The 17,640-nt window shown below is 36.1% G+C and overlaps 1 protein-coding gene across 1 annotated transcript in view; it reads right to left on the bottom strand.

The window, feature by feature from the left end:
• The window catches only part of SLC13A1 (solute carrier family 13 member 1), a 30,405-nt gene extending 21,706 nt beyond the window's left edge, over positions 1–8,699 (bottom strand). Inside the window, exons 1-3 of the mRNA XM_088521914.1 lie at positions 8,580–8,699; positions 3,352–3,480; positions 2,154–2,290 (exon numbers count right to left, since the gene is read on the bottom strand). Coding sequence (XP_088378040.1) covers positions 2,154–2,290; positions 3,352–3,480; positions 8,580–8,699 — 386 coding nt within the window. The remainder of the gene's footprint in view (positions 1–2,153; positions 2,291–3,351; positions 3,481–8,579) is intronic.
• Positions 8,700–17,640: the final 8,941 nt, after the last annotated feature.

Genomic DNA, 17,640 nt, shown 5'->3' with positions numbered 1-17,640 from the left:
TTTTTGTGCATTTCTAATGGCCTAATGATGAAATGAACTGCAAATCTGCAAATGGTGCACCTGATTAAGCACACAGTCATCAATAAAATAATCAAAAAACTTAACTCAGTTTTGGTTGAGCTACTCAGCTGGGAATTGAGGATAAATTGGATTTTTGGAAGAAATTTCAATGTAGAAAAGACTGGTCAGGCTACGTACACTGAATATAAATATCTACATTGTGGATGAGTATTATTTCAGTATAATAAAACAAATAAAGCAAATTAAGACATTTGTTAACATCTATTTCAAAATTACTCATCATGTGTTTGCAACATTTCATAGACTGATATTCAAGGGATCATTAAAATACCGCAGTATCCTCTAATGAGTGGTTCAAAAATTGATTGAAAATATAGTAATAAAACTTAACCTGTTTAGCCTGGATTATTTTCCCTGCAGTGTTATTAAATATATATGGGTATATATATTCTGCATGGAATCTTGCAGGATAACTTCATTTACACTCAACTGTAAGATCACTCTTTGCTCTGTCATGCGCAATAAAATCTTTATTACTCATTCTAGGCTTTGTGGGTTGGAATAGGCATATTCCTCTTCCCTTGCTATGAAATCCCTGCAAACCTCAGATTAGACCATACAGATCAAATGATTGGAGATTATTGTATCTATCTCCACCACTGCGGATATTCCTCTACTTCAGAAATCTCCTAATGATACAATCTCTGCCTTGGGATGGAGGTGGTTCCAACATGCAAAGGCTGGCTGTGGATTCCTTCTGTCAAGGAACTACACACAAACACTTTGCATCACTTTGCAGTGGGTCTGCAGATAATGAGCAGCAGATGCTGAGAGGTGGGAGGATCCTCTCCTTTACAGATCATCTTATCACAATCTTATCAGCTTCTTATGATAATCAAAAAATTTGTCAGAGCTGAGATAAGAGGGATACCGTCTCCTCTGGGCTTCAGAATTGTCTGTGGGATTGCTTTACATATCTTCAGCAGCTGACTGTAGTTTTCTGCATCTCCACTGCAAGCTGCCCAGCAGTGCTCATCTTAGCACCATTCACTAATGTTCTCATTTACAAGAATTCAACTAAATGATAGGCACTCAAGATTGATCAAGAAAGAAAAATTGAAATAACTAATCCTGCATGGCTCACAAATACAGCTAAAAGTAAGGGAAGACAATTGAATATAATAACTTTTTGTCAAGAATGAAAGATAAAAGCTATTGAAAGAGGTAGGGGGAAAAATGTATACGATATATTTAAAATTAGGCCTGATGGCGCTCTAAGAAGTTGAAATAATTCACTATTTCCAAAAGGTGTCATTAGCTAGATCATGCAAGATGCTTCTGATTATTTAGGTCTCGGCTTTTTTTTTTTTTTTTTCTGATTTTTTTTAGTTCCCATCGCTTTTTGCTTCTGAAGAACTCAAAAGAGTTTGTATTCTGGAAAGCCAAACGTACTCCAGATCTTGTCTGCAGCCTTACTGATGTGCTGACAGATGAAGCTGCTCTGCTGTAAACTTTCTAAGGAAGCAAAGAAAAGCGTTTTGGCTACATAAGATACATACTGATACCGAGTCAGTAAAGTGTGCGTGATTTTATTTTTTCAACACTTCATTCAGCTGCAGAAGTTCCTATTCATTTGATATTTTCTTTCTTCCCATATAGAAAAAAAAATCCTTCCCTACCATATTTTGTATTTCCTTTCTCTCACTTTATATTGTGAATTCTTGTTCTATACTTAGTATATGTCTGGGATTTTGCAAACAGTGCTGAAATACAGACTAATAATAACCATAGTATGGATTTTCAGCTGTAGGCAGTGGTTATTTAATAGACTAACAATTGATAAGAAATAGAAACCTTACATTCACAGTTTTGTCACCTTCTCTCTTCAGAAGGATGTTTATTATGAGCAGAATCCTTGCAGACAGCTTTCAGTCTTATAATTAGGATTTCAGCAAAATAGCAAAGTATCACCTACTGATCAGTCAAACCTTTTCACACATGCACCTTATTTATTTATTTATCAGTAGCAAATAAAGGCTTGATTACTACAGAATAAACAAGAGGCAGTTATTTCTTGTATACCCAGCTTTCCAGAGGGGTTACTGTCCTTCAAGACATTACTTAGCACGTACCATGCAGGGTTTACACCCACCAGCATCACCATTCTTAAAGCCACTCTTTTGTGTAACTTCCATTTTTCAATTGCTGCTGCCAAACAAATCACTCCAATTAATAGCAAATGAAAGTCTCTAAAGTAAGCAGATGCAACCTGAAATAAAAACAAAAGGTTGTTGTTAACTAAATAGTGACTTTTTTATCGGTATTTGCCATTACTAGTTTAATTAATATATATCGTAGAATCATAGAATGCTTAAGGTTGGAAGGGACCTCTAGAGGTCCTCTAGTCCAACCCCCCTGCACACGCAGGGTCACCTAGAGCACGTGGCACAGGACTGCATCCAAGCGGGTTTTGAAGATCTCCAGAGAAGGAGACTCCACAATCTCTCTGGGCAGCCTGTTCCAGTGCTCTGTTATGAGGGCACACTGCTGCCTCATGGTCAACTTGTCACCCACCATGACACCCAGGTCTTTCTCTGCAGAGCTGCTCTCCAGAAGGTCAGTCCCCAGCCTGTACTGGCATCTGGGGTTATTCCTCTCCAGGTGCAGGACCTTGCACTTGGCATTGTTGAATACATATATATACACTTCTGAATATCTATATACACTGTAATGCATATGTAGAATTTTTTTGATTAAATTTAGACTGTTGATTTCATTATTGTAAGTTAACAATTGATAGAAGAGAAACTACACTAAAGATAACAGTTAAAATTAATAAAAAAAAGACTTATGGTATAAATAACTGAAGATCGTCTGTCATGCCTCATATATAAACTAAATCATCAATAACAGTTGGTTTTTTTTTTTTGGAGGGAGGTGGGATTACAGTAGTCATCCAACTTTAACAGTAGAAATTCAAAATAGGATAGTCTGTGATGTTGTCATCTCTCTAAGGTGGATGCTCAGAATTTTGCAGATTCTGACATACTAAAGATCCCTTTAGCGTGCCTTAATAACACTAAGGATACTTTATATATGATTGGTGTTTCCCCACTCAGTGGCATCTAAAAACTGAATGATAATACAGCAAAAGTAAAATCTAAGTAAGAACAAAACATGTGAGCAACTCTGAGACCAGCCTGCTGTGATCAATACTCAGCAAATACTTGGATTAACCTATGAAGTTTCAGTGCTATGCAGCTCTTTCTCTGGAGATTCTGTGATTTATCATTGAAAACTATGATACAATTGAGAAGAAGAAAAGGTTACCTGCTTAGATGACATTATTCCAAACAATGGGAACATAAAGGCAGGGAGCAAAGCTGAAACACCCAGGGGCAAAGCTTCTGTGAGCCAAAAGATGGCAACTACAAACAGCGTGTATGCACATTCTGCTTCCTAGAATATACAAGACATCAATATAGACATGACTGGATCATCCAGAAAAAATAATATATATAAATATATATATATATATAAAAATATCTGCAAAAAGTCCACCCAGGTCAATAGAGAAATTCCCTTCACCTGGTATGAATCTAGGAATTTAGATATACAATACTTACTGTCTGCTAGTCATAATGTTCCTATAATTTGAGACATATTCTGTAAATAGTTCAAAAGCTTTTTTTTCTTTAAAATGGAAAATTTATATTGCATATTATTATTTAAACTCTAATGCTTATGAAAGAAAAGGGCAGCTACTTTTTCAAGCACAATTAATCATTCTGGTCATTCTGGGGCATTCTCTGACCTTGAATTAGCATGAATTGCAAACATTCTGCACCTGCAAGCAAACCTTTAGAAGTCTTGAAGAAGGTGCAAGCAATAATTGGCTCTTCTGTGACCAATGAAATTATCTCAACAATGTCAGTAAGTATTTCATCTAATAGAGACGGCACAGTCCAAAACCGACAAAACATGCAGTTGTTCTAAATTGTTTTCTGAAGTTTACAATTTTAGTGAGTATCATCTATTCAGAATCCTGGAAAACAAAAATTTAGTGCAAATCTGCCTGTAGAATGAAGCCACCATGATGCTGATAAGAAACACACCAGAAAAGGATGAAGAAGGAACAACAGAAAGAAGCTGCAGCTAAAATCAGACTCTGGTGAGATGTGGTCTGAAAGACTGACTTTGCTGTGAGATTGAGTGAACCTAGTTTGCTGAAGAATCATAGAAACCAGTTTTGCATAGCTTCAATTTATATTTCTTCACTTGAACAAAGTGGTTTAGAAAATGTAGTGTCACTCACTAGGGAACGAAGCTACTCAACAACAACAGAAATGGATTCTAGTAGGAGAGGAGTTTAATAAAATGGGGCTGTGAATCTTTGATTATAAAATGACAGTGTCCAACCCAAGTCGGTGAACCATAGTTAATATTTATTATTTGAAAAGCTTTGGATGTGGATGAAGCAATCTGATAGTGCCAATTCAAGTACAATTTAGAAAGTATTCAACTCATCTGAATCCTACCGACTTAAAAATCTGACAGATTACTGGATCTGTAACAGGTGGTGTAAATGCAGTCTAACTGAGAAACAAGACCTTGACCTGGACTTTCATGTGTTATCATACTCATTTGTGACAAAGAGAAACACTAGGAAAAAAATATATAACTGTTTATATCAACTTGGAATTGTCAAAGGAATTATTGAATGCCAGCAGAATTTATTTTGAGTAAAGAAAAATTAAGCTGTCCTGCATTTGCTAGGAAGCAGAGGGAATTTCTTGGATATTTGTTTTCTATCCCTTGCTATCAGACAAAACAATATCTGATAAACTTAACATAAGCCATCTTGAAAATTGTTGGGTATTTTGACTCTGTTCCTATGTCTGTAAGTTCTCTAGAACTAGAAGTTCTCTGCTCTATAAGTATCTATTTGTAAATTGCTTCTGTGTAATTGAAATTTAGAAACCTGACTTAAAATATACAGATCATGTTGTATCACAATAACTTTTAAAATCTTTATTTTACTATCAAGTCGCAGATTGAACTACTTTAAACATTAGTACTCTGTAACGTTCTATGAAACCTAGGGAAGCGGTAAGAACTGGCTTCCAGGGAAAACACTGTTACAGGAAAAAATAATACACAGTCTAATCTATATATTTGGAAAATTAGATCCATGATGTACAAAGAAACAAAGCTCATACTTCAAAACTTCTTTAACTCTCTGAACTGAAAAAAAGAGGCAATCCAGTCCTCTTGATTACTTGGTGAATATTTCAATTTAAACAAATTCTTGCTGAATTGGTTCCTAACTTCAGGCACAAAAGAGTTAGCACAGAAAGGATTCCATTGCCCCTGAAAAAAACATCATGATGCATTACAGCAGTTCAAAAGTGCAGAGGAACTGGCAGATATTCCTGCTAAATACACTTGCTTTAACTGTTGATCCTTTGAACAGTCTTGGAGTCAACGGCTTTGTAATGAACACAATAGCTAATGTTTTTCAGAGATATTTTACATAAAATCATATCAAGTCTGGGAGAGATCACTATTTCACTTCAGATTAATATATCATTTTAAAGGTTTTCTTTGGTGCTGTTGAGGGTGGGGCATTTTTTTGCAAAATGCTCTTCAGTAATCACAAATAAAGGACAAATTCAAAAGAAAAGCAATTACAGATCAGTTGAGGAGACTGTGGAGCTATATGATACATGGAATTCAGATAATATGTGTAGTGCAGAAAGTCTAAATTTTTTGTATTTTCAAATTCTAAGAATTTAACAGCAGTACTAAACTAGAAGTGAAAATCCCAGAACAATTCTCTTTGAAGGTTGCCTAAGATCATGTCTAAAACTTCTTTCTAGCCATTACATATCTTTTTTCTTTCTTGTGTTTTTACTGAATTTTACTGTTCGGACAGCAGTTTTCCATAGTTTTCAATCATTCAGGTTTTTTCTGGGGGGGGTGGAGAGGGGTGGAGAGGGAAGGCCACAATCAAAACAATCGAGTTTATTCTGAAGGAGAAGTCAATAAGAATATGGTTCTTGTCAGGTGAAAGTTTAAAGTTTTTATTTGTTTGATTGTAGATACTCTGGCAATTGCAAACTGCTTTGGAGAATCTGAAATTTTTTAGGACATTTATGGTATGATTGTAGCTTTTGCTACTGTAAAAATCTTGCTATGCTAAATATAACTAAGCTATGTACATTCTGAAATAGCAGCAAAGTCCTTTAGAACTATGCTGTTATCAGCTATGGAAATTTTATCTGTAGTGGCTATGCTCCATGCCCAGTCCTACTGAAGTTTCATGAGCTCGCAGCTCACCCCCAGGGAAGTCCTCTCCTTTGCATTTTAGCCAGGCAGTAGGTAGATTGGGAATGCAATGCAAATATATTGGTCTGTACAGAAAAGATTCTGAGTTGTAGGGAAACATTAGCAACAGTTGTTTTTGCAGAGAATAAAGCTGAAACCCTCAAAAGGTATTTTACTTTTCTCAGAGCTGAGGAACAGGTCAGCAATGTACAGAAATGAGAAGGATGAGACTTTGACTTCTAGCATCAGAGACTGCAGCTCAGGAAACCATTTGGGTCAGCTGTGGTGGAAAAGAACACTATGTTTTCATATGCACCCATAGCTACTTGAGACAGATTTGTGATTGAACTATACAAAGATGATAACTGAAAAACTTGTTGCTAGAAAATTTTAAGGATCACTGAAGACCAACTGGATACTTTAAGACCTCCATTGCTACTGTCTAGCTCTCCTGGACACTGGGGGAGGAAGGCAGGTCAGCCTTAGCCTTCAGGGGAACAAGGCTGCTGAGGCTGTGAGCACTGCTGCTGCATGCCTGATTTTCAGGAAATTATGAAAAATTAACTACAACCTTGAAATTGATGCTGACAGAATCAAAAGAATGTTCATAACTTAAGTAACGACTATTTTTGTCTTCTGTTGTATTCACAGCTTTGGGTCTGAAAACATTTTTTTCCTTGAGCAAATGGTGCCTCTTCTATAGGGCAAATGTAATATAAAGTAGTTTAGTTATGAGTACAGGATTAAACTTTTTTTGTTTTTAACTCACACAGTCACTTTATAGCTCGTGGTAAAATATTTTCATGGGCATTAATAGTAACTTTTAATAAATATCTTGATTTTCGGTGGTGGCTAATGAAAGGACAAGGGGTAATGGGTACAAGTTAAAACACAGGAAGTTCCATCTCCATGTGAGGAAGAACTTCTTTACTGTGAGGGTGACAGAGCCCTGGAACAGGCTGCCCAGAGAGGTTGTGGAGTCTCCTTCTCTGGAGATCCTCCAAACCTGCCTGGATGCCACCCTGTGCCACGTGCTCTAGGTGACCCTGCTGGAGAAGGGGGGTTGAACTAGACGATCTCTAGAGGTCCTTTCCAACCTCAACCAATCTGTGATTTTGTGATTCTATGTGACAGGATCTAGGAGGGCACTATCCACAGTAATAGCATTACTCCACAAGGTACAAGTTTAGTTTCATCTCAGGGTGCAAAGTTGCTTTGTTGTTTTTATGTGAAACAGCAGTATTCAATATAAATCCTTATTTCTACTGTGTAATTAAAGTTAGTTACAAATAATCATATATAAATCTATAAATACCCATGCATATTGCATATGCATAAAAATACTCCTGTCAGACAACTTGGAAAATTTTCTAAATTTCTTCTGAAAGTTTGAAGTAGACAATGTACGGGGACAAAAAAGTCATGAGAGTGTGGGAAAAGATGAGAAGTCTACCACTTTTGATTTTAGAGTGCCTGGCTTTAAAACTGGAATCTATCCTTTATGCTTGCTACAGGAGACAGGAAGAGGAGAGAAGAAAAGAGAAATCACATTCCTTACAGTGTCCCAGGGTCATGGTGTAAACAGAGCTCTGTGAATCTGATGGGAGACGCATGCTCTGCTGCAGAACTTGTGCAGTGTCTCAGAATTGTCTTTTACTTTGTGGAGCAAAGTCGTTGTATGTCTTCCCTATTCCCTGTATAATCTTAATTCAAGGTAGAAATGCAATTCTTTTTCTTTGCTGTTTCCATTCTCCAAACAGATCACCAGATGACACTTTTTTTTTCTATGAGAAAGAAGAGAAACTCTCTTCTGTTTCAAAACCTCTCCTTTCCTTAGAAATAAGAAATTTTCTTTATGTGTGGTAAAATAACAAGGTAATTGAATCTTTCTTCCTATTTTTTTCTTCTTCCATTGCCACCGTGAAACATACAGAGCTCCTTAAAAACAGCCAGAACATTATAGTAAGGACAGTATTTGCAGGGTAGTCTGGATGATCTGTACATTTAAATACCAATATTAAATGTCAAAAATATTTTATAAATAAGTAATAAAACATGTTCAGGACTCAATGCAATCAGCACTGGAATTCACGCTAAAACTTCTCTGCTATACTTTTTTTATGAAAAAACTCTAAGTTGACCCCCAAGAAAATCCCACAATGCAAATATACTGAAGTCATTCTGAAGAAACCAGAAAACTTGCACTTGACATACAAGTGTAAAAGAATTACCTTTTGCACCAGGTCACTTACTTTGGTTCTGATGATAAGTGGTAGTGGAAGTAAAAGCAGCGGGGTAAGGATAATGAGCAGGAACCTTCGATAGACCAGGAGATATCTAAGAATCTTCATGACTGGTAACTAGTAGTTGAGCTTTCCTGCAGAAACTGACAAAAAATGGGTTTGACTTTAAATAGTTTGCTCTGATTAATATTTTCCTAAACTACCACCTTTAGCCATTGCTAAAGCAGGCCAGTAAAGCAAGTTAAAAATAAATCTTGGCCTTTATTGTTTTAGTGACTTTATTAACAGTAGGGTGATAAGATAAGTGTTCATCATAAACCAAGTCTAGATGTCTCCCTCCTTATGACTTTCTCCCCCTGCCTTTCCTCATGAGGAGTTTATGTAACCAGAGTGGGCTTTAAGCCACTAGATAGCCAAACATCTCAGGTACCCTCTCCGTTACTGTTGGCTTAAGTAGGAAATTAAAACATCTAATCTACATAGAATATATATGTCCAGACCAATTATGTGAAAACATATGCAAGTTGATTGTACTGGGCAGAATGAAAAAATTCATAATGAGGATAGATAAGAAGAAAGCAACACTGAACAACCTGATATATCTTTGAACCTTCCTCTGCTCTGAGCAAGAGGTTGGATGAGATTACACTCCATGGTCCCTTCCAACCTTGATTTATCTATGATTCTATCCTTCAAGAATATGAAATAAACAGGACAAATAAGTTTTCTTCCTCTTTCCTGACAGAAGTGTCCGTCATTCATCTTTTCTACTCATTCAGAAATGAGGAAAGATATTTCACATACGACACGTAGCTTTGAAGACTGAGGATTGGAGTGTTCTTTAGACAAATATATATATATATATATATATTTGCCTGAATTTTTCCATGTTCAGTGAAACAGAACTCTGTACAATCTTTGTAATATTTCAGAACAGCATCAAATTAAGGAAAAATGCAAAATAATTTTCCTGACTATCTCCAAGTGAAGATAAAAATGGGAAAGAACTCTCTGTTTCTTGCTCAGGAGCTTATACAAAGCAGTAAGTCAGAAGAAGAAACAGATGAAGGATTCTTTGAGTTATCATTGCACGCAACCAAAGGCCATGCAATAAGGTATATTTTTACTCTTGAAACAACTTGTAGATATAACAATATGCCAAGATAGATACATATAAACCAAGTTCTCAGATTACCTGTACTGGGAGACAGACTTTTGATTTTGGAAGGACTTTGATTTTACTAGCAAAGCAGTATTTCAAATCTAACTGACAGGAAGGAATTGACTGAAACCTCAGAGACTGAAATTGATTTGGGGGTGAAAGTAATCATGAAATAACAACCTTTGCTACTGCACAGGAAGAAAGAAAACAACTCTGAGACAACTCTGGAAACTGAGACTGAGATCTCCTGAGAAGATAATATAAGGGATAAAGAAGTGAATTGGAAGTTTTTGAAAGAGACTATATTAAACATATAATGGTAAACTATCCTAGTCCAGAGGAAAGACAACTTAGAAACTATGGCATCTGCACCAAAGGTTTGAAAAAAATATATATAAAACCATCCATAGATACATGCCATAAGATAGCTGGCATGTATTTGAAGATAGGGATTGCTGAAAAGGTATGGCACAAACATGGGGGGGAAAAAATTTAAGATAATATGATGTGAAATATTCCCCAATTTCAGTTGGAGATACCAAAATTTAGATTTAGCATGTGTATTCAAGTCAACTGCCAGATGAAATTCACTCATAATTAACAGATATGAATTAAATCTGAGAATAATCCTAGAATATGCTTGAAAATAATCTGTTACATTTAAAAGTTTTCTAAGAGTTCCTAGAAAAGCATGATGCATATATTGAAATAAATATTAGCTAATATATACCATGTGAACTCAGCCTAATTTTCTTCTTTTGGGGGGCAACTGACTTAGTGATTAAAGATGTAAAATAGAGCTGTTTTATTTCATTTCAATATACTTTTTTAGATGAACTAAGAAAATCAGGAATAAGCACAGAAGCTCAAGTTGAAATTACTTTTGAATGCACAGCTAGTCAAAAATGTTTTGCTTTTATACTTGGCATGTCAGATGGATTCCTGAAGCAGTTCCTCCTGAGTAATTCTCTATATCATAGATTTAAATCATAAATTTAAATCATAAATCTTTAGTATATGAATTAAACTGGTGTTAAACAGATAAAGTTAGCACACACAGGTAATACCTTTATCAAATCATGTAAACTGTCCTTTCAGTATTCTCAGATTATCATGGCTATAGCAAAGTGCCCTGCAGAAACAGACATAAACATTTCAAAAGCAAAACAGAAGAGAAAAAAAAAAAAAAAGACTTCCGTTACTAACTCATGTGAATTATTGTTGATTGAGGCAATAGAAATTTCTGTCAGAACAGAATCTGCACTCAAGACCTTCTGTGGATCCTGAAGTCATCTGCAGTCAGCCATCTGAAATGGGCAGGGTGACAGATGAGAAAAAAAGGTGCTGAAGATGAAGGAAAGGAAAGGAAAGGAAAGGAAAGGAAAGGAAAGGAAAGGAAAGGAAAGGAAAGGAAAGGAAAGGAAAGGAAAGGAAAGGAAAGGAAAGGAAAGGAAAGGAAAGGAAAGGAAAGGAAAGGAAAGGAAAGGAAAGGAAAGGAAAGGGAAAAGGAAAGGGAAAAGGAAAGGGAAAAGGAAAGGGAAAAGGAAAGGGAAAAGGAAAGGGAAAAGGAAAGGGAAAAGGAAAGGAAAGGGAAAAGGGAGAGAGAGAGAAGAAGAGAGAGAGGAAGGAAGAAAGGAAGGGAGGGAGGGAGGGAGGAAGGAACAAAGGAATGAAGGAAGGAAACAGAAAGAGAGAGAAAGTGAGAGACAGTGAGAAATAAAGAAGGTTTCCTCTCAAGTTGGTGTTTCTGGAACAGATGAGCTTTAGAATAACCTAAGAACAGATTAACAGACACATCCTCCATTAGATCTCTGTGATGGCAAATTTGTAGATCAGGTTGGTGGAGCTGAAAGCTTTGTGAGAGACCTCAAACTTGAAATGACACAAATGTGGATCTTTCCTTATTGCCTAGGAACAAGCAAGGATCTGACTGAGATGATTACAAGGATCTCAAACATTCAGTTCTGCAGTTGGAAAGGGATTCTATTTTGGTTTTAAAACATTATTGAATGAATAGGACAAAGAATTTGGATTTAAGTTGAAAAATAAAAATGAATTTGCAACAATTAAAAAAATATGAAAGAGATGAAACTTACAAGGAAAAAGACTATTTTCTGTTATATCATCCACTATTAGCTGATATAGTTCAGTATTGATCTTTTACCCCCTAGCTTTCTCGGTATGCCTTCTTTATGTTTGTTGTATGTTCAGTTAACTGTGGACATTTCCCAGGTATTTTCTCTCTAGCTAGCTTGAGTATTATGCCCAGGCTTCAAGAAAGCCTGTGGAGATGATTGATACTTTTATCCTTGAAGCTTTGTCACATTAGCTGTATCTGTTATTTAGCTGCGGACCAGTTTTGTTGTTTCATGTTAGAAGAAAGGTTTGTCAGAAGAAATCCATCTTTTTTTTTTTTTTTTTTCCTTGTCAGTGCCTTTAGAATTTACATTACTATCCTCTGCTTTACCTTGGTTTTATCTTTTGCCTGTTAATAGCATTACTACTGTACATAACTAAGAGGAATCCCTTAAGTGTCAATATCAAGGGAAAATGGGCACAGTTCAGACAGCATTATAAATGTCCAGGAAAATTCATCCTCCAACTCAAACAACGGATGGGAGAATGCCAAGCTCAAAATGCATATTCAGACACAAATAGTCTGCATGGCACATTTTTTTCCTTATGGAAAACTTGGTCACACTAAGGGATGTTTGATTATTGTGTAACAGGACTGAAGAGTGCCAGAGAGCTCATCAATATTGGTTAAAACCAAAGCAATAATTAAAGCAGACAAGCTGCAGAAAACTTGGGAAATGAATGATCCCAAATCCATTTAATTGGTCAAATGGAAACAGTTTAAAAAGTATCATGATGCATAGTCTATTCCCTTTAGCTTTTTAAATATTTATCACATAATAGAGTCCTAAGACCATCATTTCTGAGCAGTGGCTGATGCCATCCTTTACATGTCAATGTATTTTCCTAAAAGTGAACATGGAAAATTAGTTTATATTATGTGCAGGATGTCATATATTCATTTACAAAGTAGATTATTTACTATCTTTGCCAGATTCATTGTTTATGATTTCTCTGCTTGCTCTTTTTTTATTACTGTTTTGTTTGTCAAAATACTGAGCAAATGATTAAAGTCTGATCCCCGCAATGAGAGGATTACTAATGTGATTTCAAAAGCATGTAAAGGTTTACTGCAGTGTTCAGCTGGGCAGAATCTTTGGATAGTTAGAAAATGGGGAAAAAATCAATATTTCCATACCAAAGATGCACACAGGATTAACAGGCCCTCTTTATGGAGTGATATAAGGTGTGTTTTAGGTCAGTATATCTAATCTAGCAGTAAGGCATTTGTTATACCGATATATGACTAATTATTATAATGGAAAGGATGTGCGTCACTAAAAGAACTGTATGGTTGTATAAGGCTAAAGTGGAAGAACAAGTGAAACAAATGAACATTATAAAATAAGGCTCTCATAAATTTGCGGAGGGGGGGTTATATTTGTTTAAAAAATCATTAATGAGTCCCAAAATGTCATTCATTGATGACAAAATTGATAAGCATTATTAGCGGATTGAAATTTTTTAAATAGGGACTATGATAGCTTGAACGGGTCTCTTCTCCAAAATAACTACCAATAGGACGAGAGGAAATGGCCTCAAGTTTCACCACAGGAGGTTCAGGTTAGATATTAGGAAAAAAATCTACACAGAAAGAGGGGTGAAGCACTGGACACGCTGCCCAGGGAAGTCAGTGGTGGCCACTGATAGGACTAGAGGAAATGGCCGGAAACTGAAACACCAAAAATTCCATAGGAACTTAAGGAAAAATTTCTTAACAGTGAGGGTGACAGAGCACTGGAACAGGCTGCCCAGAGAGGTTGTGGAGTCTCCTTCTCTGAGATCTTCAAACCCGCTTGGACGCAGTCCTGCGCCACGTGCTCTAGGTGACCCTGCGTGTGCAGGGGGTAGGACTAGATGATCTCTAGAGGTCCCTTCCAACCCTAAGCATTCTATGATTCTATGATTCTAAGTCATGTTCAAGAAATGTGTAGAGGCATGGTTTAGCAGACATGGTGGTGATGTATGATGTATTTACAATTAGGCTTGATAATCTTCAAGGTCTTTCCCAACCCTAATGATGCTATAATTCTATGAATACTGAAGTCATAGAAATGCACAATGTGCAGAGAAGAAATCTCCAGAAGAGGCCTGAGTTAGCACTGTGATGGGATTCACTTCTGATTTTATGCATCTATATATAAACAATTCAAGTAATCCTTTTTCACAGTCTGCAGAGAGAGATACAAAGTACTTCCAAGGAGGACCCATCCTGCTTATCTGAGGCAGCTATCATAAAATGAACTGCACTCTAAAGATGACTGTTTCTCTTCACTAACTATAAAAATCCCTAGGTACCTGGGTTGGACAAAGATACATAACTTCTAGGTGCCAACTTAGGACAGATATGTCCTGGCCTGTGGATATGTGGGAGAAAAAAAGAGAAAAGAAACTTAGAAAGCCTTCTAAAGTCAAGACGAAGAGACTAGAGCACTGAGCATAGAAAAAAATCCCCGTTTGCTTGGATCTGTGAGCTCAAGGAAACAGGATCCTGTACATGCTCATCAGTAGAGAAAGTTGTATCAGAATAATTAACTTCATGATTACTGAATAATTAATTTTCAGTCTTTCCTCATCATTGCAACAATTGGAATACACCTCCAATTTTATGTGTATATTTATATATCAGTAGCTGGAATCAAAATTCTTTGATTCTATGATTCAAAATATTTCTGTAATGCCAGAGAAAAATTAAATGTCTTTAGTATGAACACAACACTGATAGGCACTTTTTGAAAGATATCATTAAGAATAAATGGAAATACCAGGAAAATAATTTGCAAATACTAATTCCTTAAGACCTAATATATTCTGCAAGGCTTCAATTCACCTCAGAAATATTGCCTGGCTTCTTTCCATCTTTAACACTCATTATTTCCCTCAAAAGTGTAACAGCTTTTGGGACTGAAAATTCAATTTACAACCTCAGGAAAAAATTATTTCTCCTCATCACAGACATGCAAGCAGGGAAGTAAAAAACACTCACTTCAGTGCTAGAAGGAGTATTAGTGTAGTACTTAGTGTAGTGTAGTGATGTTAGTGGCAGAATAGGCTGTGCAGCCACAGGTATTTCCCAAAGAGACATAGGGTCGTTCATCACATCAGTGGTGAAGTTAAATGGAAATACAAATGTGCTGAGCCTTGATCAAGATTCATTTCTCTAAAAAAAACACAAGGGAATCTGAGCAACAGATGTTTGGAAAATGTAATAGCATCTCTAAGATTTAGCACTTAGGGTTGGTGATAGGATGAAATCACATCCTAAATTGCTCATATTGCTCGTGTTTCTAAATACGTATCCAGATTCAGATTTCCAATACATGTCCAGATGCCAGGCAACTGCTCCAACAACTCTTTGAGCATAGCTAGTATATCCTTATGAAAATCCAATCATCTGATGCATTTTAAGCTGCATTTTTTTTTTCATTTTCTCATTCGTCGCCTTTTTTAAACATTCTCCTAAGGAACAGCCACTTCTAAATCAAGGATGCTATCAGGAGAATGAGATTCATTTGGAAAAGAAGGAAAGCCAAGATGCAGAACAATAATGAAAATGTATCCCTCTGAAACATTAATGAAATGAGACTTAAAAATCTGGACAACACAAGTGCGCTTTGTCTCCATCTGGGAGATATGATCTTGGCCTGTATTGTCAAAGAGTAGTAATAATAATAATAATAATAATAATAAAAACTCAATTTTCCCTAGATTTTCTGCTTCTGAACTGCAAAGCTGCTGATAAAGTGGTAACTCTCTGGTAAATTTTATTGACACATTTTGGAGAAGCTGTCCACAGAAACCGATGAAAGAATAGATTAAATAGAATAGATGAAAGCAATTTTCATGGTGTGATGAAAGCAGAAGAAACACATTTCATACCTACATACAACCTGTAATTATGAACATATGGAATCTGATATTTGTTGAATATATTTCCACAGTCCTTATGACATTAAAAACATCAACCAGCCAAACAAACAAATCTTGAGACAATCTCCCATTTAAAATTTTTAAGAGGAAATAAAAATTTCACTTTTGATGGCATACTCATTGTAAGCACATTGTAATGTAGCTTCTTTTAGTTTTGCATAGAAACTCACTGTGCCTGAAGGGCATCAGTGCCATGATTTTTAAGATTATCTGTACTTATAGTCTCTTTTTTTTTTTTTTTTTGAGTCAGTTCAAGTGCTTTCCCATTCAGCAATTACCATACAATCTTCCTTCTTTCTGAAGCTGAATACTCCTCTTATTTAATGATACTAGATAATATATAGATCATCCATTATATTCATTATCCATTCTGGACTGACCCCTTCCTGTGGGTCTACCCGTTGAAGTCATACACCAGTGGTAAATAAAATATCACAAAGCAGTGTTTTCAAAATAAAATTTATATGTAAACTACATAAATTGCTCATAAAAAGTAAGATATGAATGAATAATGAGATTTTAAAACAATAAACAACTCCTAAACTCATCTCTATTAGCTGAAGTGCACAATGAAGGATTAGAAAGGCCGAATTACTTCAAACTCTTTAAACTAAGTCCCTCTCTAGGTCCATCTGCTTCTCATAAATAGTTCCTTGATAACATTTCTATTCACTTCTGAACTATCTGTAAACAAGTTAACTCCAAAACTGGTAACAATTTAGCTTCACCAATACAATACTCCGCCCAAAGTAAATTAATTCTCCTCAGAATGTCACCTTGATGGAGCATGACAGTAAGCAAGTGAAACAGATTGCATGGCCCACATGAGTATCCTTGCATGGCATTGCACAAGATCCCATCAGCCTGATCATCCCAGTCAGAACATGCCAGATGGTGTGATTACGTGAGTTAAAACACCTTTGGTTTCTTTTTTGTCTCTTGACTCCATCCTGGCCAGAAGATATCAGAGTACAGAAAAAAATTCTAATTACCTACAGAAGCATCCTCATTAATAGAGTCAGATCAGTATACCTCATTACTATGTTTTAGTTTCACTTCTTTCATAATTACAGTAATTAGAGATCATGAAAACATTGTATTGCATGGGCTATTATCCTTTCACAATAGGGTGCAATTAAGACACTGATAAACCTGTATTTACATTACCTCAAAGTTTTAGATCATATTTTTAATACTTCCCCTCTTGTGTCATTATTGAAAGATAGCATATAGTAACCTTTTGCTCTGACTTAACTGTCACATCTCTCCGATTTTAGTTTCCACTTAAGAGAATGTATAAATAGGAGTGTATATACATTGTGTGTATATAGACACACACCAACACACACACATATATATTATCTTTCTTCAAACTTCATTTTACTTTGTTAATTTTTAGAATGTTTCATGCTGTTACGAGCATATGTGCACATGGATGCCTTGTTCCTTCACTCCTTAATTGCAGACTGCTTTTGTTTTAGAAAATGTCGTTTGTTTTGCTCTCATGTTGCAGAGTTGTGACCTTGTTTGGCACCAGCACGCCTGGCCTGGCACCTGGAACCTGGCATCTGACACCTTGACCCCTATTCTCCAACCAACTTGCATACTTTCAGTACTTCTAGTTAATATTCTCCATCCTGGAAACCTGCCTGGAGAAGCCGCCATTCAGCTTTCACAACATAAGCTATTTGCTTGGCCAGGATCTCTCCAGGAACTCTTGATGAAGGAACAACCCTAGGCAATATTTTCCTTCATTCTCATTCATTTAATCTTTCAGCCTTGAATGCACAGTTCCCAAGAGCCCAATGTGCTCTTTTTAAG

The sequence above is a fragment of the Tinamus guttatus genome, unplaced genomic scaffold, assembly GCF_059628265.1.
Source record: "Tinamus guttatus ecotype Peru unplaced genomic scaffold, ASM5962826v1 Tinamus_guttatus_pri_ptg000138l, whole genome shotgun sequence".
Classification (NCBI taxonomy): Eukaryota; Metazoa; Chordata; class Aves; order Tinamiformes; family Tinamidae; genus Tinamus; species Tinamus guttatus.
The sequence above is the reverse complement of the archived record's forward strand: the minus strand, read 5'-3'. Positions and strand labels throughout refer to the sequence as shown.